The sequence below is a fragment of the Nuphar pumila genome, chromosome 9, assembly GCF_984573655.1.
Source record: "Nuphar pumila chromosome 9, dmNupPumi1.hap1.1, whole genome shotgun sequence".
NCBI lineage: Eukaryota > Viridiplantae > Streptophyta > Magnoliopsida > Nymphaeales > Nymphaeaceae > Nuphar > Nuphar pumila.
In genome coordinates, this window is record NC_143257.1 from 8,307,959 (window position 1) to 8,334,623 (window position 26,665).

The window sequence follows — 26,665 nt, forward strand, 5'->3', positions numbered from 1 at the left end:
CACAATCTTTTCTTTTTCAAAATCCAACTTTTTTCCAAAAATTTATCTTTGATACCACTTGTAACAACTCAAATCGGGGCCTCTCGAGCTCGAGTTCATGGATGCTAGTTTTTAGAGAAAAATTACCAAAATAACCTCAAAACTATGCCAGATTTTTTTTATATATAATAACTGAAGGTCTACATATCCATTAATAATAACTAATACCATCCGAATACAAGTGTCCAATTACATAAGTAGAATAAACAAAAATGTAAAAGTGAACAATACTTCAAATATGATGAAGTCTGGTGACAACATAGTCAAAGTCCTCGACTAATTCCTTCTATTGGCATCAATCTCTAAACCTACAGTTGCAACCAAGATAAGGGGTGAGTCTTTAACTAATAGGTTTCCATTTACAAATAGACACAAACGATAAAACTGTAGTGAGCTCTAAGGTCATAGTTTTAGTTTAGTTTGCTAACTAAGCACACATTTTGTTTATAAATTTTACCCTATTTTTACTATAACTCTATCCTTATATGCACACTCATAATCTACTCTAATCAGCTATTCCAGATATAGCCTCCTTGGGCATAACAACCCATGTAGACAACTCAGAGTCTATGACGTTAGCCAAACATATGAACTATTCACAATAACACAGTCCAAGTCGGCTCAGACTATGAACACAAGTGCTGCAGGTGCTCACCGGGAGTCACAAAGTGTTCATTGGTAGTTAGCCAAAAAGCTCAGGTGGCTCTACCTACCCCCAAGATACTCAAAGAGTTGTACCTGCTCCCAAGGTGTCGAGAAGTTATACTTGCTCTCAAGGTTTTGTGGTTCATGCTATATCCTACATGTGTTTAGTGGGCAATGTTTTAACCCCTAAGGGTCACCTAGGAATGTCTTAAAAATTCTCAAGGTACATACCTCAACAGTGTACTGGACCATGTCTCCTAGTAGAGTTTCTTATCATGCTTGGTATGGTTATCCTATGCACAATATTCTTTCAACTGTCATTTCTTAAAGTTAGTGTTTTATACAATCATCAATATATGTCCACTAACTACAGTTAATATGTATTCACATGTCATATATTTAAGGATAATAACCCACCACAGATTCAACTTATTAAATCATGACACTTTCAATGCCCCTCTCAAGGCATAAGCATGATATTCTTAAGACAGATCATATCCCAAAACTCTGAAACTCTACACTCAATTCTCAACATCATACATCAATCATTTACATGTGATAATGTCATGATTTTCTCCACACAGGATATATTCATAATATAAATCATGTCATAAAGTAAGAAACATATAACATATAAAGTATCATATAAAATATCATGATTATATATTCTTAAGCATGCTAAACAGTTGTTGTATTCACAATAAAATAAAACTAGCATGCCTAAAATACATGTAATCATATCGCAGGATGCTTAAATTAATTAGCATGTGTTTTATTCAACTAAAGAAGAATTTGCAAATGTTCACTTACTTGGAACGCTTAAATTCTAATTCTAAGGAATATCCTTAGCCTTCTTGTAAGTTTTGATCTGAAATAGATGAATATCTTATATCATCATTTAAAGTCTCGTCTTTATAAAAATGCACCTAGAATTAATGCCAAACTCTAATTTCGTTCTTTCAGAGTTTGCCATTACATCTCTTGATAATGGATCCTACTCAAAAAAGGAAATTCAAAGATCAAAAAATCACTTGAATCCAACATCGGGGTACCAAGTTATGCCTTGTTTATTATTTGGGTATATTGAGGGCAAAATAGTCTTTTTACTCTTCGACCACCCCCGATTTTATGTAATATTTTTTATTTATTTTGTTTTTTACATCATTACACCATATCTAATTCACATCAAATTTCGAATCTAGATATACTCTTATTTTAAAGCGGATCACTTAGGGTTTTCAACTACAACTTTGATTGGATCTTGGATCCAACATGCTCGATCCAAACTTTTTCATGATGGTTTGGCACAAGTATGACATCCATGCTGAAAAGTCTTGGATTTGGATTAAACCCAACTAGATCTAATTAATTTTGGATCCACTTTAGGTACACACGATTTGATTTAAGTTTGGATCCAATTTGATTCCAAACCTGGATCCAATTCGTGTTGAAAAACTGAGGTCTTCACCATCTTGATTTTCACTCTGCTCTATGTACCCATCCATTTCCACTTACTTATATATATATATATATATATATATATATATATATATATATATATATATATATATATATATATATATATATATATATATATATATATATATATAATATTCTCTAAATACCTGGCCGACTCGATCTAACCCAACTGTAGACCCAACTCGATCCGGTTCGAGTAGGTCTGCCTATAGTAGACACGACTCAATCTGGACTGTGTTGGTTCACCAAAAGTAGACCCGACTCAGACAGCCTAAAGACCGAGTCGGTCTGCCTCGAATATGGATCGGTTTTGATCTGTCTAGACTGAACCGATTTGCCAAGAAAATAGAGTTGACTCGATCTATCCAAACCAAGTCAGTCTGTCCAGACCTAGTCAGTTTGCCAAAAGCAGATCAGACTCAACTCGGTTTATTCAGACCGAGTCAATCTGCCAAAATAAATCAGATTTGACTCAGTCTGTTCAAACTGAGTCGATCTGCCACTAATACACAGACCCAACTCGGTCTGTTCAGATCGAGTCGATCTATCACATATTTTTTTTTGTTGCTTGGCTCAGTCTAGGCATGCCCAAACCGAGTCACCTGGTCATTACTTGACCCAGCTTGGTCTGGGTGCCCAGACCGAGCGACATGGATGACTCGGTCTGCCTTTTGTGCAGACCGAGTTTGCCTATCTCGAGGTCTACGGGGTTTTGTTTTAGTCGGCAATTGCTGATGGTGAGGGTAGAGGGTCGGACCTCCTGTGCCTCCTTATTGTGGACAGTAGGCAGTTCGTCCTCCCTCCCCCTGCCATTTCCCTTTTGTTTTTCATGTCAACGGCAACCTGCAGGTTGTCGGTTGAATTAACAGAGGGAAAATCCCCCTTTGTTTTCACCACCCAGGTGAGCGACAGAAATAGGGTTCTCCCTGTCTCTGTGTTCTGCAACTCATCGGCAACCTTGCAGTTGTTGGTGTCTCCTTCTTTAAAAAGAAAAACATGAGTGATTGGCGTCTCCTTCTTTAAAAAGAAAAACATGAGTGATTGGCGTCTCCTTCTTTAAAAAGAAAAACATGAGTGATAGGGAACGAGCTTACCTATGGCCGACGGTAGCGTCTTTCGCTGCCACTGTCCCTCCTCCTCTCCTTCTCTTTGAGTCTCTCTCTCTGAGATAGGGGAAGGGAGAGGGAAAACTATGGCCTTTATAGCCATGGGTGAGGGTAAGTGTTACCCTCCTCTCTCCTCTCCTTTCAAAATCGAGGAAGACATTTCTCCCTTCTCACTCCCACTTTCTATTTTCGTGGGAGAGGGAGAGGGGTAATGCTTCCCTCTCCCCATAACCACCCGACAACTCCTCCTCAATCGGGTGGTAGCGATATTATATTGGAATGATTGGTTAGCACTTAGAGTGATTGATTAACACGACAAACTCAAGTCAATAAAAAGGGAGAAATGTGAATGAAAAAAAAATATAGAAGATAACAATTGACAATATGCAACAAAGAAACAAAAAACTCATGTAGCTTAACAGAGAAGAGAGGGCAAACACAAGAAAATGAAAAAACATAGCATTTTCAGGATTTGGGTAAAAAGAAAAAAGATTTGAGCGTGCTATCATACCTTTGTGAAGCATTGATGGAGAAGAGAGCGATGCTTGATGCAGAAAGGCACCTGGGGCGGTGGTCGATGGAGCGACGATGTTGTGGCCGGCAACAATGGTAGAGGGATATTGGTGAATGTGGTTGCAATCATTAGAGAGAGAGAGAAGGGAGAGGGGAGAGGTGAAAGGGGAAAGTGAAAATATTCTCTATTTTGGCCATTGGATTTGATCTAGATCCAACGATAAAAAATTTTAAGTACCTTCAAGTATCTATTTTTAAGTACCTACCACTTTCTATATATATGTTGTTAGTAATGTAAGGTGAGTATTTTATATGGAAAATGACCATATTGTATGACCAAAATGACACATTTATTGAAAAGTCATAAAAATTTTCAAATTCGACTGTTGTCTAAAATCACAAAATATTGTTATTTGTATTACTTTTTTAGCCCTTGCACCTATCATTTTCAGTGCAAATTTCCTCCATATGTGAAGTTTTGATATTCGAGTTTAAAAAAAAAATTGCAGTTTTTTTATGCAAAGTTATTATATTTTTTATGTGAAGTAACTCAGGTATATGCATAGTTTGTTGGTTTGAGTTTTGAAGAAATTTTGCATATTTTTTATGCACTTTTCAGAAAATTTTAATGTGAAGTAACTCAAGTTTTTGTAAGGTTTTGAAGTTCAAGTTTAAAAAAATTTTGTAATTTTTTATGCAAAGTAACTTAGGTATTTGCAGAGTTTATCAATTTGAATTTAAAAGAAATTTTGCAGATTTTCTATGTGAAGTACATGCATTTATGATGTTTGAATGTTCGAGTTTTAAAGTTTATCAAACGGATCTGAATTAAATATTTTCATAGGAATCTTCAATGCCCTAGGTAGACGTGCACAAGAAAATAAGGTTGATTTGTCGACCTCCCCTCTTCAATGCACTAACCAAAATTTGAAAACTTGAATTTTGAACAACATACTAATTTGAAAACTTTTAAGGCTTTTCAAAAAACATGTCATTTTTGTAGTAAAGTACGATCATATTTTATAATTAAAATCTTTCTTTTTTAAATTAAACAAGACAAAAGATTTTAGATCCTAACAAAAACTGCTCAGTTGTTACAAAGCCTCTGCTCATATGTTATGGGTATGTGATCAGTTATGAGTTTTTTTCATTTGAATTATATATAAAAAAAACTTGCTACCAGTTTTATAACGGTCTGGCTTTGGGCACATCAATATATTTTAAAAATAAGAAGAGATTTAAAAAAACAAAAGAAATTTATTTCTAATTAGTCAAGTATTAAAGGAAATTAACTCCTTGAGTTGTCAAGATTAATAATATCAAGATTGTAAGCCTATTGTTTTGAAAAGTCAACGTACCACGAGGCACTTTTCCATGTTACTTTAGAAAGTCAATGGCTAGATGTTCTTAAAAAATTGCCAACGACAGGCACACACAATTGACCATGACCCAGCCTTTGATATAGTGGCAAGCCTTTGATTTTAAATATTTTTTAAGTCACCTGCTTTCCTGTTAAAGCAAAAAGCAAAAGATGAGGTCAATAACCCTGCTCAAGGTGATCAACAACCCAGTCCAGTCCTCTAAAAGAAGCCCAAAGTTCCAAAAAAGATGTAAAGAAAATGGGTGAAAGGATAAAAAGGCCTGGAGGTAGGGATGGCAGTGGACCGAGGGAAAGCGGAGCCCTGCCCCGACCTTGCCCCATTTGGACGGGGGATGAAGGGCATGAAATGGAGATGAAGGCAGGGATGAAGGTTAAAATCCATCCCCGTGCAGGGATGGACTTATGCGGGGATGGACTTATGCTTTCCCCCGCCCCATCCCCGTCTCAATTCCCACCTTGCCCCACCCCACCCCACCCCCAATACTTCTAAGGGATGACACTAGACCAAGGGAAAATGGGACCCCGCCCTGCCTCACCCCCGTTTGGACCGCGAATGAAAGACATGAAACAGGGATGGAGGCAGGGGTGAAAGTTAAAATCCATCCCCGTGCGGGGATGGAGGTTCGGATTTCAAGACGAGGCAGGGGTGGAGACCTTGTCCCCCGCCCCGGTCCATGGCCATCCCTACCTTGAGGGTTCAAAGTGAGATGCAGGAGCAAGGAAAGGTGAGTATGTGGGGCACGACCCGTGAGCCAAGGGCGGTTGCCGGGTCCGGGTCTCCTCGCCCACTTGCGCGCTCGATGATGAGCCCACGCGGTGCGGAGTCTCTCGAAAAAGAAGAGCAAGAAAAATGGCCACCCTCCCACCCTGATTTCCCTCGCAGTAAGCAACGGGGAAATCTTGGCCGCCGGATTTAGCGAGATTAAAATAATCGTGCGCGCGAGATCTGCCCGCACTGAAACTGCCGCGCTTGGTATCGGGATTCGTGGGTCCCTCTTTTTTACGTCTCTCTGGCCTGGCGCTTTTCCCATTGGAACCCTCGATTACTTCCGTTTTCCTTTAAAACCTTCTGACGCGATTTTTCTCCTTCTCTTCATTCTTCTTTTTTGACGTTTTTTCGGTTACGCTCCGGCTGTCTCCGGTCGCCGGAATCAGCCGATCCGATCGTTATCCGGCGGGTCTCCGAACAATTATGCGCCTCTGACCGCTGGAGAATGGGACTGTGCTACGGGAAAAACATAGCCGCTGCCGACGATGCCTCCGGAGACCCGCCGCCCTCCGCCTCCAGCAACGGCGTTGCCGTCCGGAGCTCGAGTCCGACGCACTCGTCGGTGGCGAACACCTGGCCCAGCCCATACCCGGTACCGTCCAGCCCGCTTCCGAGCTTCGGGGCCGCCTCCGCCAGCCCCTTGCCTGGCGGGGTAACTCCGTCTCCGGCGAGGTCGTCGACGCCGAGGAGGATCTTCCGGCGGCCATTCCCTCCGCCTTCACCGGCGAAGCCCATAAAAGCGTTGCTGGCGAAGCGGCAAGGGCCGACGAAGCCGAAGGAAGGGCCTATTTCGGAGGACGGCCTCGAGTCCGAGCGGCCGCTGGACAAGAGCTTCGGCTACAGAAAAAACTTTGCGGCGAAGTACGAGCTGGGGAAGGAGATCGGGAGGGGGCATTTCGGGCACACCTGCTCCGCTAGGGCTCGCAAGGGAGAGATCAAGGGCCAACTCGTCGCCGTGAAGATCATTTCGAAGGCAAAGGTATGCCTCTGGTTCGGTCTAGCGTTAGCTATGAAGGATTCTGTAGAATTTTTTATTCATTTTATGATTGCGATCTTCTTTCTTCCTGGTGTAATTTCGAATCTGATGGAGAAGCTTCTTTTCTTCTCTGAATTGATTGAAGTGCTTGCGTGATCGGAATTTGGAGAAATTACGGAACGGAGCTTCTCTTTATTGATGAGGTTTCTTGTTTGGCTAATTTCTCTTGGGCCACAAAATTCTTCTCTTCTAATGATCTGTCTTTTGAATTTGTGATTGATCACTGAACGCAGCTATTGGACAATGCCTAAACTTTTTTCTTGCTCTTAGATGGAGTTCCCTTTATTTCTTCTTGGTTGTTCAAGAAGCTTTGAGACTGTTCTGATTAGTACTTAGTATTATGTATTGGCAACTTTTGTGACCACTCTGTGCACCCGGAATTGGTAGCTGGTTTGTGTGTGAATCTTCGTCATGCTTGTTATCAGCACGAGAGGTGCAATTGCATTTGATCTTCCGTCCCTTTTGTTGTAAAGTATGCTCAATGGCGTGAATTACCTTACCTCATTGATTATGACCATGTATTTGTGGCTTTAGAGATGTAGGGGAAGTGCCTTGTATGTATTATCACCATCTTTCTGTAGTCCTACTTGCGCAATGTGCAGCTATGGTGCATGTATATGGCCTATTGAAACCGACCATATAGTTTTGGATGCACTGCTAGAGGTCTGTCCTGTTCTTGTCTGATTGCATTTTTCAGCTAGAGGAATTTGTGTTGCATTTGGAAGCCATCAAAATGCTTTCTTACGTTGTTACTGGCCTGTCACTTACAATGAAAGACACTTCTCTTTCCTTTTTTTTTTCTTTTTAATATTTTAAATTGAAGATGGTGTACATAATTAATGGGGACTGGGGAACATGTTTCCCTTTCATGCAAAAAATTCACATACTCGCAAATGCCTTAGTGAATTTAATGTCAGTCTGGTCCTTATGCATTGTGAAGCACTGATTTGTTGTTTTGTGTCCTTTGATTTTATCTCTGCTTAGTGGGAACTATGCAATTGTCTGCATTTACATACAAGGTGGGTTGCCTTATGGGGAACGAGTTAAATTGCATGCATATTTATACAGACTGGAATATTTTGTGCATTATGAAGAAATCTTTTTGCTTCGATGATTTGGACTTGAGTCGAATGCCCCAACCCATTTAATGAATTTTGCTCTGATGATTTGAACTTGAGTCGAATGACCCAACCAATTTAATGAACAGTTTGGACCTGACTGGAATTTAACCAGCCAGGTTGAATTTTGGTCATGCTTTCTAGACCTAGACCAAGGGTAAAACATTCAGCAATCAGATCTTGAGATAGGCCTGCTGAGTCTGAAGCCATTTATGTCCTATGGTAAATGCTTTCACTTTACATAGTAAGTTTTCAATGCATATTGTTGTGTGCTGCACCCGATACTGCTGTTTGCTTGTTGGCATCAGAAATAACCTATAATTGTTCATAAGGATTTTTATGTATTTCACATCCTGTTTTGGCAATATTTGTTTCTAACACAAGGTTAATTTTCTTTTCCCTTACCGAAGAGCTTAAGACTAGTTTCGTTCCATTGGATCAGCTTCATGTTATGTGATGAATGGGTTTGACATTTTTTTATTTGACAGATGACAACTGCCATAGCAATTGAAGATGTTCGACGGGAAGTTAAAATATTAAAAGCTCTATCTGGGCATAAACATTTGATCAAATTCTATGACGCTTGTGAAGATGCCAACAATGTCTACATTGTTATGGAGTGCGTTCTTTTAGCTTTTGTCTCGGATTTACTAAAAGCTCTATGATCTTTTTCTTGCTATTTCATCTCAATCATCTTTTCCCTGTTGCTTCTATTCTTTGGAGTTTCTAGAATATATATATATATACATATATATATATATATATATATATATATATATATATATATATATAATGTTCCTAAATGTTTGCTGTAGATATTTTTATCATTTTTTATTCCAAAATTAACCAAATGTATTAATTTTTCAGATTGTGTGAAGGTGGTGAACTTTTAGAAAGGATTCTATCGAGGTTTGTACTTTTATTCTTTTCACTTCAGTTTTGATAATGTGGGGCATGTATAATTAAGGAATTTATCTTAATGTCTCTTTTATGCGCTGTGGCTCTTTAGAGGAGGAAGATACACTGAAGAAGATGCAAAAGCGATAGTTGTACAAATCTTAAGTGTTGTAGCTTTCTGCCACCTTCAAGGTGTGGTGCATCGTGATTTGAAGCCAGAGGTTTGTATCATATTTTATAGCCTTGTTTTTTAAGCATAAGTTTCTCATTTTCATCTGTTCAATTTCCAATTAGAAGGGTATGTGTTTTTTCACCTTTGAAAATATGATTTGATTTTGTATGAATGTCACCTTGACACTGTAATCATTCTGGACCAGAATTTTCTTTTCACTACTAGGGATGAAGATGCACCTATGAAGATTATTGATTTTGGGCTTTCTGACTTCATTAGACCAGGTAACACTTGGTTGTGACTTTTTGAGCAAACTCTGATAGAATGATCATGTCCTAGTGTTATCCTTAGACTGTTATGCATTTCCAGCACAAGTACTAATATGGTGACACAAAATAGAATGTAGAAGTCTAGTCTACCATGTGACGTTGCCAGTTGTATAAGATGAAAAATATTTTTAGGATTGACAAAATTATGGAGATTTTGGGAAGAACCTTGGCTGCATGTTACATGTGGAATCAAGTAGTCTCTCTCTCTCTCTATGTGTGTGTGTGTGTGTGTGTGTGTGTGTGGTAATACATCCGTGCTAAATATGACACTGCTAAATGAATCATTTTATTGGATTTCCGGTATTTTTTCGAAATTCTGACCATACATATGTGTTCAACGTGATTGATTTACTAGAAATCGACACGTGGATCATACATTTTGGATGGAAAAATGGCATTTGGAGCATAAAAAATGTATGAAAATTGTGGGCCGTTGATTTTTAAAACCTTATAAAAACCTGTCCATGCATCGGAATCAAATGCTCCAAGAACTGATTCCTATAAAAAAAGCATATAGATCACATCTGTACGGTCAGAATTTTGAAAAAAAACTGAAAATCCAATAACATGTTTCATTTAGCACCATGCCATATTTAGCACGATTGTATTACCATATATATACACACACACATCATAGTTACAAATATCACGAAGATTTTGAAAATCTTGTGATATTATTGTGTACTATTCAAAACATGTGATATTTCATTTAGTATTGCAAGATTTTCAAAATATTTCCTTTTTTTAAAAATCATGATATTATTGCTATTTCTGACGATTATATCACGAGTTTAAATAACATAATAAATATGCATTTGATATAAGAGCAAATTCATAAATTTGCTCACTTAAAAAAACTATTAAAAATGGCTTATCCTCCTCTAGGAGGCATTTAATGCCAATCCCATGTGAGATGGAGCAGGCTTCCTGAGATAGAACGGGGGGAAGCCCATCCTTTTTTAACATGGGTGGGGGTTTTCGCTTCCTCATTATCTTCGATAATGGTATGATTCCCATAGAAGAGAATAACGTAAAAGCTATTTAATGAGCAATACTGCCCCCTTGCCGACTCTCTTCTCCTACCTCCCTCGCTCCTAGATGTTTCTATTTTTATTTTTTAATTTTCCAAGAGTACTCTGAGAACAAGATTTTCTGAGAAAACTCACTTTTTTAAAATCTCTCTAGATATTCCATTGCCAAGAGTACCCTGAGAACAAGATTTCTTGAGAAAACTCACTTTTTCAAAATTTCTCGAGATATTCCTTTGCCAAGAGTACCCTGAGAACAAGATTTGTGACTATGATATATATAGAGGCATGTCCCTCTATACAAATAACTGTATAAGTTTGCCAGTACTTTCTTAATGGTTTTCAGCCAGTGGTGATGTTGAAAACTGGTGGGATGCACCATCTATTAAGACTGGATTGTACATGTATATACGGGTCCAGATCTGGACTCGTATCTCTATCTTTGTAATATCGGGTCTGGACTGAAGAGTCACAGACCCGACCCGAGCTGATGGTTATAAGTTCACGTTAAAGAGTAGGGCACAATGATTTTGCCTAAAGAAAGGCGTGTTACATGCTGCAGCCTTCTCCCCCCTCTCTCTTCCACCAACATAGAAGAATCAGATACTCACAGGTGCGTGTTTCCTTTCATGGTATCAGAGTAGGGCGAGGATAAAACCCTGTTGAATCAAGACTGCTGATTTCCATCAAGGCTCTAGACTTTTCCAGGTTAGTTTTAATCTCTTCTCAATCTCTTTCTTCCCAAAATCTTTTCTCAACATCCTTCTTTCTTCTTTCTTTTCTTATAAAACCCTATTGAATCAAGACTGCTGATTTCGATCAAGGCTCCAGACTTTTCCGGGTTAGTTTTAATCTCTTCCTTCTCAATCTCTTTCTTCCCAAAATCTTTTCTCAACATCCTTCTTTCTTTCCTTATTCCTTTTCTTTTCCAGGCGTGATTTCATAAAAAAAAATCACGTCAGATCCTGATCCAGGCATGATTTTTTTTTGTCAAACCTGTTTTTCCCGTCAAACCTGTTTTCCCTTTAAACTTATTTTTCTTTATTTTTTTTCAATCTCATTGCTTTCTTATCTATATCACGACAAACCTGATCTGATCGTGATTTTCAAAGAAAAGGGGGTGGGGGGCTTGCTGACTCTGTTCAATTCCTGTTTAAAAAAAAAAGGAAAATAAACCCTTCTATTCTCAGGAATCAGCATTGTTTCCAGATTCCGTTTGTTCCATTCTCAGGAGTCATACCAGATCAGTTTATTTTTCCTCCTGCTCTCGTTTTATATCTGATTTCTGTTTCAAATCAGAGATTGTCCCTTCCTTGCATATATCGTTGATCCTTAGTCAAAGCATATAACCCAAAGCACGAGTTGATTTTATTTTGTAATTGTTCTAGATCTCGATTTCTGCAAAGCATTTCTGAAGCAATATATCAAGACTGTCCGCAAAAAAAAAAGAGGGCTGGACAAGTCTATTGCATTGCTGAGCAACTTTTCTTACCAATTTTTCTTACCTTCTTTTTCATGGATTCCCCATCACTTCCGTCCAGTTTTCTTGGTCAACTCATCTCTGAGAAATTGAATAATTTTTCATGGATTCCCCATCAGTTCCGTCCAGCTTTCTTGGCCAACTTATCTCTGAGAAATTGAATAATTCCAATTACTTGACCTGGAAAAGGCAATTTTTTCCTTTTATTCGTAGTTTGGACCTCTCTGGCCACCTGGATGGAACGATTCATGCACCATCTGAGTTTATTCTGCAGGAAGAGCGAGATGATAAAGGAGAAGTTTCTAACAAACTAGTTCACAATCCAGAGTATACAACATGAAAAAGAAAAGATCAGGTTGTCGTGGCTTACATTACCTCTACTTTTTTTCAAGAGGTATTAGTGGCCATTCCAGATGAATGTTCAGCTAGAGAACTGTGGCAGATTCTAGCACAAACCTATTCACAGATTTCAGAGGCTAGGATTCTTCATTTAAAGAGGAGTTTCAGCTCCTAAAGAAAGACAATTTATCAGTTACAGAATACATGAACAAAGTCAAGAGCATCACAGATCAATTAGTGATGGTGGGTTGTATAATTCATGACAAAGAAAAAATTCAACAAGCGCTGAATGGTCTTGGATCTGACTATCACATGTTGGTCACCTCTCTTCTATGCCTTCCTTTATTGCCTAACTTTGATGATATGCGGGCAAAACTACTGCAGTATGAAGTTACCATTAGAGGTGAGGAGCTGCCTCAAAATAGCAATCATGAGGTTCTCGTCACAGGCATGGTGGCAGGATGAGGATGTGGAGGCTTTTAAGGTGGACGGGGACAGAGAAGAGGTAATCAAGGAGGTCGTAGATTACTTCCCACGCCTAATGTGTCACCTAATCCACTCCCAGGGAACCAATCCTCTAGACATATACCAACGTGTTTTCAGTGTAATAAAAGGGGCACATTAAGGCAAATTGCAAGCATAATCCACAAAATAAAGGCAGATTTAATGGTACTCAAGCTTCCACTAGAGGACAAGCAAGGGATAAAAAGGAGAATATGAAGAATCTCTTGATTTCTGCTCTTTTCGAGTTAAGTTTTAAGCAAACTGAGCAAGGAACTTGGTACATTGACTCTGGGGCTGCTGCACATGTGACAGGTGATGCTGGTAAGATTTCTCAACTCATTCTTTATCGTGGTAAATTCAATATTAAAACTAGAGATGGTGCCCTTCATCCTATCTCTGATATTGGAAACATTTTTCTTCCACTCCCAAACTCTTCACTTCTTTTATCTAATGTTTATCACTCATCCAGTATTGTTAAAAATATTGTTTCTGTTTTTAAACTTGTCAATGATACTAATTTCTCTGTCGAATTTACTCCTTCTGTTTGTGTCAAGGATCTTCTCACAAAGAAGACACTCGTTGAAGGAGAAGGACAGGGGAATATGTATGTCCTCAAAGAGTCCCCTACTGCTCGTGTCGCTCCAATAAAGTCACAGACAGTTCAGCCAGTGTCATTCAAAGATTGTTTTAGTCTATCTCAGTGTAATAAGCCAGACATTTGGCATCGTCGTTTGGGTCATTGTAATCGTTCATTCATTGAAAGACTTGTGTCTAGTGGACTTGTTCCACATTCTAATTTGAATAATGAGTCTGATGTTTCTCTTTTTCCCAGTTGTCATTTATGTAAGAGTCATGTTCTTCCATTTCACTCAATAAATCAAAGAGCTTCTGTGCCTTTTGAAATTGTCTATTCTGATGTTTGGGGATCTGCTCCACAATCTTCTTTATCGGGCAACCGCTATTATATCACTTTTATTGATAGTTATTCCAAATATACTTGGATCTATTTTATGAAACATAAATCTGAAGTGTTCAAGCTTTTTCATGCATTTTGTGCCTTAGTAGTCAATTTGCATCTCAAATCCAACATTTCCAATGTGATGGTGGGGGAGAGTATCTATCAAAGGAATTTACTGAATTTCTTCAGGATAATAGAATAAGTCATCAAATATCTTGTCCACACACTGCAACAAAATGGTGTGGCAGAAAGAAAATACCGTCATATCGTAGAAAGTGCCTTGAGCATAATACATGGTACTCATGTCTCTTTAAGCTTGTGGACGAAAGCTTTTCATTCTGCTGTGTACGTCATAAATCGACTGCCCATGAAATTGCTTGCGAACCAATCTCCTTATTTTACACTCTTTGGGACTCACTCTAATTATAATGAATTGCGAGTGTTTGGTTGTGTATGTTATGTATGTTAAAATGTAAAACTGTATATATATATATATATATATATTTTATTTCTTTCTTTTCTGTAATTTTTTTTCTTTATTTTTATTTTTTGTCTTTATGTCATCTAGTTCAGTTTGAACTAGAATGACTGTTGCTAGTCAAGTTCTGTCCAGACTTGACTAACAATAGAGCTGTTGGACTGACACAACCCAACAGCTCTAAATAGAGCTGTTGGACTGTGTCCAACAACTCTATTGAGTCCTCTTTCAGCTGTGTATATAAAGGGGTGTAATCCGTCTTGTATTTTAATTCCAATGCTTCTTAAGCAATTGGTTTTTCATATCAATAAAGAATGCATTTTTATTTTTATTTTGTTTCCAATTATACCCTTTTTAAGGGTTATGCTTTAGTGTCATTCTTGACACTTGCCCTTGTGAATCTAAGCTCGTGTTTCAAAGATCCCCATTTCATTTCATGGTATCAGAGCCGCGGAAGTACTAAATCTTGAGGAAAAGTTGCCTCGGTTTTCGTTCTCATTTGCAAAAGTGTTCGTCACTTGAAGAGAAGTGTTTTATCACTTCATTGGGGAAGATTTCACATCTTGTTGTATTGTTTTTTCTTCTTTCTTTTTCATTTTTCTTCTTGTTTCTCTTCTATCCCTATTTTTTCTCTCCTTGTAATCGATGGATGACAATGATAAAGTCACCATCATGCCTATGAAACTATGCGATACGAACTATGTAACATGGGCTTCAATTATGAAGCACCATATATGGGGAAAAGGCCTATGGGGGATTGTGGATGGTTTCGATTCAGAACCTAAGTTATCTCTTATTAAAAAGGAGAAAGATAAAGAGGTCCCTCTATCGGAAGAAGAGAAAATCAAGGCTATTGCCTCATACGAGAAGAAATGGAAAGAATGGAGAATATCTCATGCAAAGATAATGTCATGACTTATCAATAGCGTTGAAATTAAAAAATGCTCAAGTCTTGCCAAATTTGATCATGCCGATAAGGCATGAGAATACCTTAAGAATGTGTATTCTCTTAAAGATATTGCACACGTGTGCAACCTCCAAGAGAAAGTTCGAATGATGACACAAGGAGACAAAACTATTCATGAATATTACAATAGGTTGTCCGAACTTTGGGAAGAACTTTTCCTTTTAGAACCAAAGTGGCATTGTGTCGAAGACATCGAGCTTCGTCAGAAACAACTCAATGCTGAACATTTTTACCAGTTTATCACTGGATTAAGGCCGGAATTTGAAACCACTAAATCGGCCTTCCTTTACCGAGGAAAAAATTCTTCTATTGAAACTATTGAAGAGTTAACAATGAAAGAAAATCCTCTCCGGAAAGGTTCTTCAAAAATTGAAGATGATTCCGTTTTAGCTGTGTCTAGACCAGGGAATCATGTTCGATCATATAGGCCTCCTCACTTTAACCGACAAAATGATGACTATGATAAGAAGAAAGTTATTTGTCATCACTGTCATGAACCGGGACACTACAGGCCACAATGTCCCAAACTTAAGGAGCTGAGAGAAAAAAGAGCAGCAATTGCTGGATCGGAGCCTAAAGATCAGGATGCACCAGTTTCTCTGCCCCAACTAATGGAGATTCTTCAGCCTCTCATCAAATGTGCTTCTTCTTCATCTGAAGCTTCAACCGGCGCAGCAACCTCATCTTTTTTTGATCCAGGTAAAATTTCTTGGCTCCTTGACTCTGGTGCATCTTTTCATATGACTCTAAATAATTAAAGTCTATCCAAATGTATTAAAAATAAAACAAGTGTGTCAAAGGTCTTTACTGCTGATGAGACTTCTCTTGAAATAGAAGGAATAAGAAATTTTGAAAAAAATTCTAAAACAAAGAAATTTTCTATTCCATAAATTAGACATGTTCTCAAATTAAATTTAAATCTTCCAAATTTAAGCCGTATCTCTATCTTTGTAATATCGGGTCTGGACTGAAGAGTCACTGACCCGACCCGATCTGGTGGTTATAAGTTCACGTTAAAGAATAGGGCACGATGATTTTGCCTAAAGAAAGGCGTGTTACCTGCTGCAGCCTTCTCCCTCCTCACTCTTCCACCAACATAGAAGAATCGGATACTCACAGGTGCGTGTTTCCTTTCACCATCTTGAAGAGATCTCACACAACAGACAGCTTTGTCACAGTAGGAACTGCTATTTGATTCTTTTTCACATTGGTAACTTTGACATCAATGTCTGATAAATTTTATACCCTTGCGAAACAAAATGTTTCCTATTTTGGTGCTGGAGTGGCTGGAAACCTGCCCATGGTGGATGGCATCATCCTACCAGTTTCTGCCTAATCTACTGCTGAATGGTAGCAGGAAATGCTTGATTTTGTCATGTCAGTGATGCAAATCAATTGTACAAGACACTTATTTACATGTGCGAGTGACACACACAATCTCTCTCTCTCTCTCTCTCTCTCTATATATATATATATATATATATATATATATATATATATATATAGAGAGAGAGAGAGAGAGAGAGAGAGATGGTGCTTCTATTGTGGTACCGAACCTCCATAACTTATGGACTTATGGTGGTGTACACTTGATTTACACCAATCTAGGCTCTGAAACCGAAAACTAACCTTTGGATCATGTTTTATTTACTACTTTAATGTGTTAAAGTTGACTCAACATAATGTCTTAGACCATTTATAGATCGTCTTTATCTTCATAAATTGTGAGCCATCAATTTTTCACCAATCTTATTGGTATAATGAAGATGATAAAACCTCCTAACATAGTAAATTAGCCATGTTAGACCAGTTTTCACACATTTCTTCCTTGTTTCCCTGCATGATTCCTATGCGCTTCGCTCACGCTTCTTTTCATGTTTTCCATGTGCTTCCTTTCACTCTGGCAACTATCATTTTTAGATTTTGAGAAGAATTTAATTCTTACACTACAAAATAAAAAAATTTAAGAATAGTAATTTTTGTTTTAGTTTTTATTCCCTTCTCCTTTGATTAGTATTTTGCTTCCCACTCGATCCCATATAACTTCGTTTTTTATTCCTATTTTACTTTTAATTTGATTCCTCGCTTCCTACTACTTATAAATTTTTAAATATCTCGCTTCTCGTTTAGTTTCCCGCTTCTGCGTCTAGTCTGGTAACCTCATGTTACACACATCCTTATGGTTAGATTTAACATCTGGCAGCTAGATCCAATCAAACAAGAGTGTACCAGTCTTATCATGGTTCAGAACCACCATATCCCTTCTTGTTATATATATATATATATATGTATATATATATATATATATATATATATATATATAGTTTTAGTAACAGCAGCTGGCAATTAATAGTTCGGACATAATGATACTTTATTCTACTGATAAAACAACATTTAGATTTCATCTCACTGTTTCTTGTTTTGTCTTGGTTGTGATATGCCCCACACACGATGGGCTTCTCTGAAAATTATTGGTCTTCCATCTCACGTTTCAGTAATTTTTTATTAAGCCATTGTTGGTGTCGAGCGACATGATTTTCAATTTATCAGGCTGCTATATGTATTTCTTTTGTCCTTGGTCCTTATTGCCTTAAATACTTTGACAATTGTTTTTCGTTGGAATGCATATTTGAGTTTCTTGCACAATGCTGGCCTTTTGCACACCTAATCTCCTTTGTACAACACCTGCATGGTGTGCTGATTTCTTCCTGATATCAGTCTTTCTGCAGTTGCTACTTTTATAAAAGCCATGTGAAGAATTAACTGTTTAGTTTTTTTAGTGTGCCAGAATTTGCCATTTTGGAAGGTTCACGTTTACCATGTCTTGTTCTGGTTGTCCCTCGGTGTAAAACCCTCCAAGTGCCCCTCCCACCAGGAAAGTCTCTTCACTGCGTCAGCATTGTGGCAAGAGATGTGTGCCTCAAGTCTCGAACTCTGTTTATACTTTCACTTGAACACCTTAAGCCGACCCACCTAGATGGGTGTCTGGAGCCCATGTGGACACCTTCATAGGGTTTAAATGTTGATGTTCTATGATGTAGGTTGCATGTGGACAAATCCACCTTTCTTGTAGGCTGAAGCTTGGACTAAGATGATGAATCTTCACATTAAGGATTTTTATGGGATGTTGTTGAACCTTGAGGTTCCAAGTTTTCGAAAGGGGAAATATGATTAGGCAGGCCTTTCTTGGAGAGTGGTTAGGTGGCCCTTTATTTAACTCTATAATAGATGCAATTCCAGTAAAGGTTTTTTAAGGCTATGATGCTACATGTATGCGAAGAACATAAAATCATTAAGGTATGTGTTTCAGAAGAATTCAATTTCCTGTAGGTTCCTTTCCTTTGCATGGCTTGAGTACAGGTGTGAATCGAGACTATTGGGTGCCTTAAGATCCTGTTAGATGGGACCTTTTAGCAGGGTGACATTGTATGAGATAGGGAGATGGTGGCTACTTTCAGCATGTTGGTGGCATGGTTTGAAAAGAATTCTTGTTTTTCCAAGAGGTGGTCTTTCTAGAAAAGAGCTGGAGTCAACATACTGTTGGAGTTGAGTTAGGATATTGACTAGGTGGGGATCTATACTGGATTGGGACCTCAATACTAGTACTGGGACTTCATCCTTTAAATGTTTCTCCTGCTGTCTCACTTGGTTTAGCTGCTGGCTAATAAGTCTCTGTTATACTATTTCTTATAGCAATTTTCTTTAATTGGCTTAAAAAAAAATTAAATTGCTAGCATGTCACACCTGAGATGGTTAGATTTTATGGTGGTACTTGAGTCATTATTCTTGAATAGACCAAGCAATTGTAATGTGCTACCTCTTACATCATGCCTTGAATAGTTGGGTTCCATGGCAGTGCATGTATAAATCATTTAGCAAATTCTCGCCAGGCTCCTGCTTCCAAGGGTCTCTCCTGAATCATTTAGTGGCAAAGTGTTGTTTCTAGCTAGCTCCTAACATCTGGTAATAGGACTATGTTGTCTAGAGGCACTAGGTAGAAGTGCAAAATTGACTTAAAGATGCCTTGCCAAACTAAAGTCCAAATGTTGATATGTAGTTGTTATTTTTGCTTATGCCAACGAAAACGGTTTTTGTGCAAAGAAGATTATGGACTGCCCATTTGTAAGTTATGCATTGCATGCTTTTGTAGGCTATGGTGGTTAATGGTGTTTATATATTAATGATGCTCATATGAGATTCACACTACTTGGATTTGGTGGACCTAATTATTTGCTTAATTTCTTTTATGTTGTTGTATCACATTTGATGTTAAATGCTTTTCTTTCTGCCTTGATGATTTTCTAGCTTTGCTGAAATGTTTTTCTGAAAATAATAGTCTAAAAGTTACATTAGTTCTTTCTTTTAATCATTACCTTAAATCATGGTTTTGCCTATGTTCTTGCATTGAACATCTGTGAAGAAATGTATGGTTGCTTCTCTTGGTATCATCCTTCATCAATCAAGTTCTTTTGTTTATTATCACTTCTGTCACACAAGCCTCCCATGTTTGAAATAGCTATACGTTTCTTATTTGTTTATGTTTTTTCTTTTGACTTTTCTATCGTTGACTGTGCTATTGATTGCATTTTTCTGGCAGAAATTACAAATTTTTGTTTTGTGCAGATGAAAGATTGAATGATATTGTTGGGAGTGCATATTATGTTGCCCCTGAGGTTCTTCATAGATCCTATAGTATGGAAGCAGACATTTGGAGTATAGGTGTTATAACATACATTTTATTGTGTGGTAGCAGACCTTTCTGGGCTCGGACAGAGTCTGGAATATTTCGTTCTGTCCTTAGGGCAGATCCTAACTTTAACGATGCACCATGGCCCTCAGTATCTCCTGAAGCAAAGGATTTTGTAAAGAGGCTTCTCAATAAAGACCACCGTAAAAGAATGACTGCTACACAAGCTTTAAGTAAGTTTACTTCCAGTACTTGTATGCAGAATTCTATGTGGATGCATTCAGTACCCATTCTTAGTTTTAAAGTCCTTTTTGAGTCTATATGTATTGCTTTTCTTATCATTTCAACTTTCCATCTGCCTCTCACTTGTTGCTGGGACTATTGGGATAACTATCTTCATTTTTGCATTTCCAGCCCATCCATGGCTTCGAGTGGAGAGTCGGCCAGTTCCCTTGGATATATTAATTTATAAGTTGGTCAAATCATATCTTCGTTCAAGTCCTCTTAAACAAGCAGCTTTGAAGGTTCCCTTTTTCTCTTTATTGTTCATTCTCATAATATGTATAGATAACAGACTTCCATCTTCTAAGTTGTTGAATTGCTGCTATTGCTGCTGGACATTTGATTTAAAATTGTCCACTTTAAGCAATCTTCTCTATTGTTATCATGTCAGTTGCTAATTTTTTTATGCTTGCTATGTGCCAATTTTACATATAGGCATGCTCAAGTAAGATAGGTTCATTGTCCTTTTGTACAAGCTTGACTGGTTGAGGTGGGGTTAGTCCTGCCCTGTGTGGCAACCCAAGATTGTTGTAACAAATTCCACGGATCTGGTTCTCTACTACTAAAAAGAAAAAAACAAAGAAAGGAAACATAAGGCCTCTTTTCTGCAAAATCTTTCTTCATGGAACTTCTCTGGTGTTTAGGTTTTTAAGATAGAACCTGTAATGTACTGAATGGAATCAGATTGTTGGTTTATATTCTTGATTTAATGCTGCATGCTGTCTCACTTTGTGTCTATATCTTATTATTTTCGTTATTGGGATCATTCATTTTAAAATCTTGAGCTATTTTCAATAATGTAACACTCATTTCTAAAAGTTGGTGTCTGCTGCTATTACATTGTACATGCATCTCAGTATCAGATGCAGGCATATTTTAGAAAGCTGCCTACCATACAAACGGACAGGCCTGCTAATGTGGCCCAGTTGCGGTTAAACAGAACTAGACATTTATTGTACCTTGAACACCTGTCTTCTTTTACTTTTTTTTATTTTTTATAATTAATCTTGTGCAGCAAGTTCAGTCAAGATGTATGCTGCTTGGCTTTGTTCATAGAAATTATGAAACTGTCTTCACCTTGATTTGATTTACCTGGTATATAGAATCAATGTTCATGTTGTATGTCTTTCTCTCAAGGCATTAATAGGTTCGGGTTATTTGGCCTATTTGCCATTATCAGCAAAAGTACTGCCCCATAAATGAAAGAGAACAGATGCCAAGGCGCTAATTTCAATTTCGCCATGAACTTTTTCTCTTTTGTATTTTTCAATCACAACATGATGTCGATCTGCCTTGAGCATACACATTTCAACTATTATTTTTGTGTCTAGTGCTGCTGTTTCTTTATTTTTCTTTTTTAGATTTTCTAAAGCTTGCTCTGTCTTACTTAGTATTTCCTCTCATTCTCACGTAACTGACAGAAAGGTTGTAGTTACGGTAGGGCATTGTTTTCCATTTTGGAGTTTCTCTGGAGATGCCATAATCTGTTCTTATCTCATTTAAAGACTAGTCCGTCATGAAAGAAAGGTGGATTCACGGGGCTCAATAGGGGTATGAAAATGGGTTGGGTCAAACCTGGCCCATATCTGGATCAAATTTTTGAAGATTGGTTCCAGATCTATCCGACTCAGATCTCACATTATAATCCCGGAACTGGTAATTGTTTTAGTTCCTATGACACTGAATCTGCTTTATATGGGAAAAATCTAATGATTTTCATGTGGAAAAGTTATAACAGACCAACAGAATTCGGTCTAACTTAGACCGAATTCTGACCCAGATCTGATCATATTTGTTTATCTGAATCCTGTGTGTATCCCAATAGATCAACCATATTTATTCTTGACCTGATCTGGACTTAGATATATTACCCAGATCTAGTAATATGGGTCAGATCTGGTTTGGACCAGGGTCTGATATCTGATCAATATGCGTCCCTGGTATCACAGATCACAATAATCCATAATTTCTTTTGCATAATGAATAGACAATTGAAACTTATTGTAAACTAAAGTGGTATAGGAATTATGTTGAGGGTGTAAACAATCATGAGGTTTTTGTTCAGTGACTTGAATGAACCAAGAGCAGACTGTTGTTGAAGAACAATAAATAGCTCAACAATTAAATCCGTACTTGATAGCTTTTAAGTCATCATGCAAATTCATGATATTGCTCCTTTTGTACCTTGCACAATTCTAATCTTACACAATGAAGATTTTTCCATAAATCTCCAAGTGTTTCCAATTCTTAAATCACTAAATTGCAAAATTTGTCTTTGCTGTCAATTAGTGTGATCAATTTCTCCAGTCCTTATAAAAAAAAAATTCTCTTCAGTAGACAATTTCTCCTTTACTTCTTTTGTTGAAGAGGCACTTTTTTGTTATTTTCTGTGAATTTGCTGAAGTTTCTGATATTTTAATTTCTCTCATGGAGTTAGCCGGCACTTCCTCTTTCTCGTATTTCTGAATATGGGTGAATTTGGTTGCAGGCATTATCAAGAGCTCTGACAGAGAACGAACTATTCTACCTTAGATCTCAATTTAAGCTCCTGGAGCCAAGTAAAGATGGACACGTTTCTCTTGAGAACTTCCGCATGGTTTGTAATTGTGCTCTTGTTCTATGTTGATTTTTGTTCATGATACTGCGTTAAAAACTATGACTGGAACTATCCCCTTTGTGTAACTAATAAGCATTGGAATTCTTTATCTGATCAATATGGACTTCTGTACAAAAGATAATGATGGTTGTTTAATTTTTGACAATTGTGCAGGCTCTTATGAAAAATGCTACTAATGCCATGAAGTTGTCGAGAGTCCCTGATATTTTGAGCACTGTATGCTACTAAACACTTTTCTCACACAGCTTGGGTCTCATTTTTAATCAAACAAAAGACATTGTGTTCTATGAAGTTTTTTGATACACATAGTCCAACACATTTATCAGGAAGGCATTGTTGAACTCTCAAGTGCACCAGCTCACTCTTATGCATAATCAATCCTTTTAGTTATGTATCCTCCATCAAGATCTAATTGGAGATGCATGTGAAAACTAGCCTTCCTCTGCCATTTCTTTTGTTGCAAATGTACTGTCAATTGAAGATTGCTGATCGATAGACCTTTTATGCATCATGTGTAGGGGTGGCAATCGGGTCAGCATACCTCAACCCGAACCCGACCCGTTTATTAAACGGGTAACCCGACACAACCCGCCAACCCATTTAATAAACGGGTTGGGTCGGGTAAACGGGTTGGCAGGTTAGCGGGCAGGTTGACCCGCCCGCCTAACCCGTTTATTAAACGGGTCAGCCGGGTTGGCATACCCCTAACACGAACCCGACCCGTTTAATAAACGGGTTAGGCGGGTCGAGCTGTTTATTAAACGGGTTAGTTTAAGCCCAACCCGAACCCGCCTAAGAGGCGGGTTGGCGGGTCGTGTCAGGTTTTGCCACCCCTAATCATGTGTGCACGCGTACATGCACACACACACACCAATCAGAGAAATGTCATCCTTCTATCTTCTCTTGGAATGTGTACTTTTAATTTGTTTAACATTTTTGTAATTGATCTTAGTTTCCTTTTTATGGAGTACATATATATAGAGAAGGGTGGATGCCCTTCTCGTCCGAAATCGGTACCGGTGGTCAGCTAAAGGTCGAAAAACCGCCTTTAGTGGTGATCCAAAAACACTGCTAAAGGTTTTTTTTTTAAAAAAGAAACGTTTCCCCCACTGATCTTGCGCAATCAGCAGCGGAAACGGGTCTGATATCATCAAACACTTTTGTGTGTTTGATGAAACTCTCTCTCTCTCTCTCTATATATATATATATATATATGTGTGTGTGTGTGTGTGTGTGTGTGTGTGTGTGTGTGAAGAGAGAGACCAGCTCCTGAATAGTCTTATCTCCTAAACCATCCTAAACAGCTTCAACAGACAAAGTTTTGGGTGTTTGCTTAACCCAAATTCATAGAGGTATTCTCTATAAGTTACTTAGTAGAAACATGTATTAGAGTAGGCATTTTTCATGTTTACTTCTGTGTTTAGAGATAAAAAATAGACAGCTGATATTGCATTGACACTTGGTGAAATAGAAATCAACGTTTCTCATTGAATCATTTCAATTCAAAGTATATTTTTTAGTGAATAAGCAAATGATAAACACATGTACAGGTTAGGATACATTTTTTAAAAGTGTTTAGGATGGTTTAGGACATAAACTGTTTAGGATCTATTCATCACTATATATATATATATATATATAGAGAGAGAGAGAGAGAGAGAGAGAGAGAGATATGGTAGCTGCTAGCTACTTTTCTAGCTAACTGCCATGCTAATCGGGCTTTCGAAGGGTTTTTCCATGCTTTCCTGTACAGGTGTGTTCTACATGTTTGATTTTATAGAAATCGACTCTTGGATCATCCGATTCCGATACGCTAGTAGGTTTTTATAAGGTTTAAAAAATTGAGTCTAAGATTTTCTTAAATATTCTAGGCTTAAAAAATGATGTTTTTCATCGAAGAAAACATAATGCAAGTGTCGTTTCCTAGTAAATTGACCGTGCCAAGCACATGGTTATATTTAAGTAATACGTAGGAAAAACCCTTCGAAAGCTCGGTTAGCATGTCTGTTAGCTAGAAAAGTGGTTGGCAGCTACCACCTTCTCTCTCTCTCTCTATATATATAATGTATATATATATATATGTATATATATATGTATGGGAAAATATTTGCTACTAATGAAGGTAAGGAACTAATAGACATGTTCAGCATGATTTGTTTGCTAAGGGTCAAGCCTTGGATCATGCTTTTCTGATGTAAAAATGTGGTTTTTGAGTTATGAAATTTGGGACATTGTGGGCCATTGATTTTTGGACCCCTTTAAAAACCAAATTACTTGTCATAATCACATGATTCAAAAAAATTTCCCACTAAATAAACCATGTAGATCACATCCGGAACATTTGATCTAAAAAAGTTGGAAATTTTTTAAGAAAAAGTTGATTTCTACTCATTAGTTCCCTACCTTCATTAGTAGCCAATATTTACCTTATAAATATATATATATATATATATATATATATATATATATATATATATATATATAGAGAGAGAGAGAGAGAGAGAGAGACTAGAATATGAGATCTACCTTCATCAATTATGAGCCTTTTCTTGTTGCCTTGTTTTTTAGATGGAACAACCGTCTCTGAGAAAGATGGATTTTGATGAGTTTTGCTCTGCCGCGATAAGCATATACCAACTGGAAGCTCTTGAAGGATGGGAACAGATTGCAAGCACAGCATTTCAATATTTTGAAGAGGAGGGCAACCAAGTAATCTCAGTTGATGAATTGGCTCGGGTAAGTGATGCTTCTTATCCCTGAACAACTTACCTCAATTTTAATGCCTTAAAGTAATAAAATAAATTTTCCAGGAAATGAACCTTGGTCTGGCTGCTCATGCAATTCTCCGTGATTGGATTAGAAATTCTGATGGAAAGCTTAGTTTTCTGGGTTACACCAAATTCTTGCATGGTGTTACCCTACGCAGTTCCAACGCAAGACATCAGTAGTCTAATGCTAGCCTGCTGATTCAGACCCATATTGAAGTCGTTCTCGTGGGTTCCTGGTTTTAGCTGTTGGCAGAATGTGTATAGATGAATATGTGGTGAAGTCCCCATCAGATTTCTAAGGCCGTGAGGTTGAGCTATTCAATGTTTTCTTTCATGTGGCATCTTGCCTGGTGATTATTTGTCAACTCTTGTCTCCATGCCATGCTGTGTATCATAGAATGCTGTCTTTCCTTCTTATTTAGGCCAATGTTAGGAATAGATATGGCACATGGAGCTTGAATAATGTTTCTAATTGGGGGCAGAGCTCGCAAGTGATTAGCTTCTGCCGATGTTATGTACATGCAGTGGAGAAGTCCATTCACGGGGTAAGCTTAAAGGGCTTCGTCTGTTTCTTTTATGATGTTTATTTTGGAGGGCAGGGAATGGAGGCGTTTACATATGATTTATACAAACTTCAATTTGTGTAATTGATTTTTTTCTCTCTTCTTTTCAAGTGCTTCAGATATATCACTTTTATACCTTTATGTTTATTTTTTCTTTTTCAAACTGCTTAAAGGATGGCTGAGTCAAGTCATGGTCAGAAGGAAATGCAGATGGATACGGCATCAAGAATATGTTTGCAATTGTTCATTTTCAATAATGCCTAGCGTGCTGTCTGCAGTGTATCGATCAATAACTTTTAGAAGTATCACAGCGTACAAGCAGTCGGACTCTTGGATTTCAAGGCTGGAATCACTGATGTAATTTTTTGCCTGGCCACCTCTTCATTCTTGGAATTAGGAATGGCAGTGGGGCGGGGCGGGGGACAAGGTCTCCACCCCCGCCCCGCCTCAAGATTTTATCCTCCACCCCCGCCTCCATCCCTGGCGGGGATGTATTTTATCCTCCACCCC

The 26,665-nt window shown here is 37.9% G+C and overlaps 1 protein-coding gene across 1 annotated transcript; it reads left to right on the top strand.

The window, feature by feature from the left end:
- The first annotated feature begins 6,258 nt into the window (after positions 1-6,258).
- Positions 6,259-26,239, top strand: LOC149828370 (CDPK-related kinase 3-like). Its single transcript, XM_090016828.1, has 11 exons — positions 6,259-6,911; positions 8,575-8,705; positions 8,954-8,995; positions 9,096-9,204; positions 9,361-9,439; positions 19,862-20,158; positions 20,340-20,449; positions 22,696-22,803; positions 22,978-23,040; positions 25,393-25,560; positions 25,635-26,239. Exons 1-11 carry the CDS (start codon positions 6,378-6,380, stop codon positions 25,770-25,772), a joined length of 1,779 nt encoding a protein of 592 aa, XP_089872954.1. The 5' UTR covers positions 6,259-6,377; the 3' UTR covers positions 25,773-26,239.
- The last annotated feature ends 426 nt before the right edge of the window (positions 26,240-26,665 follow it).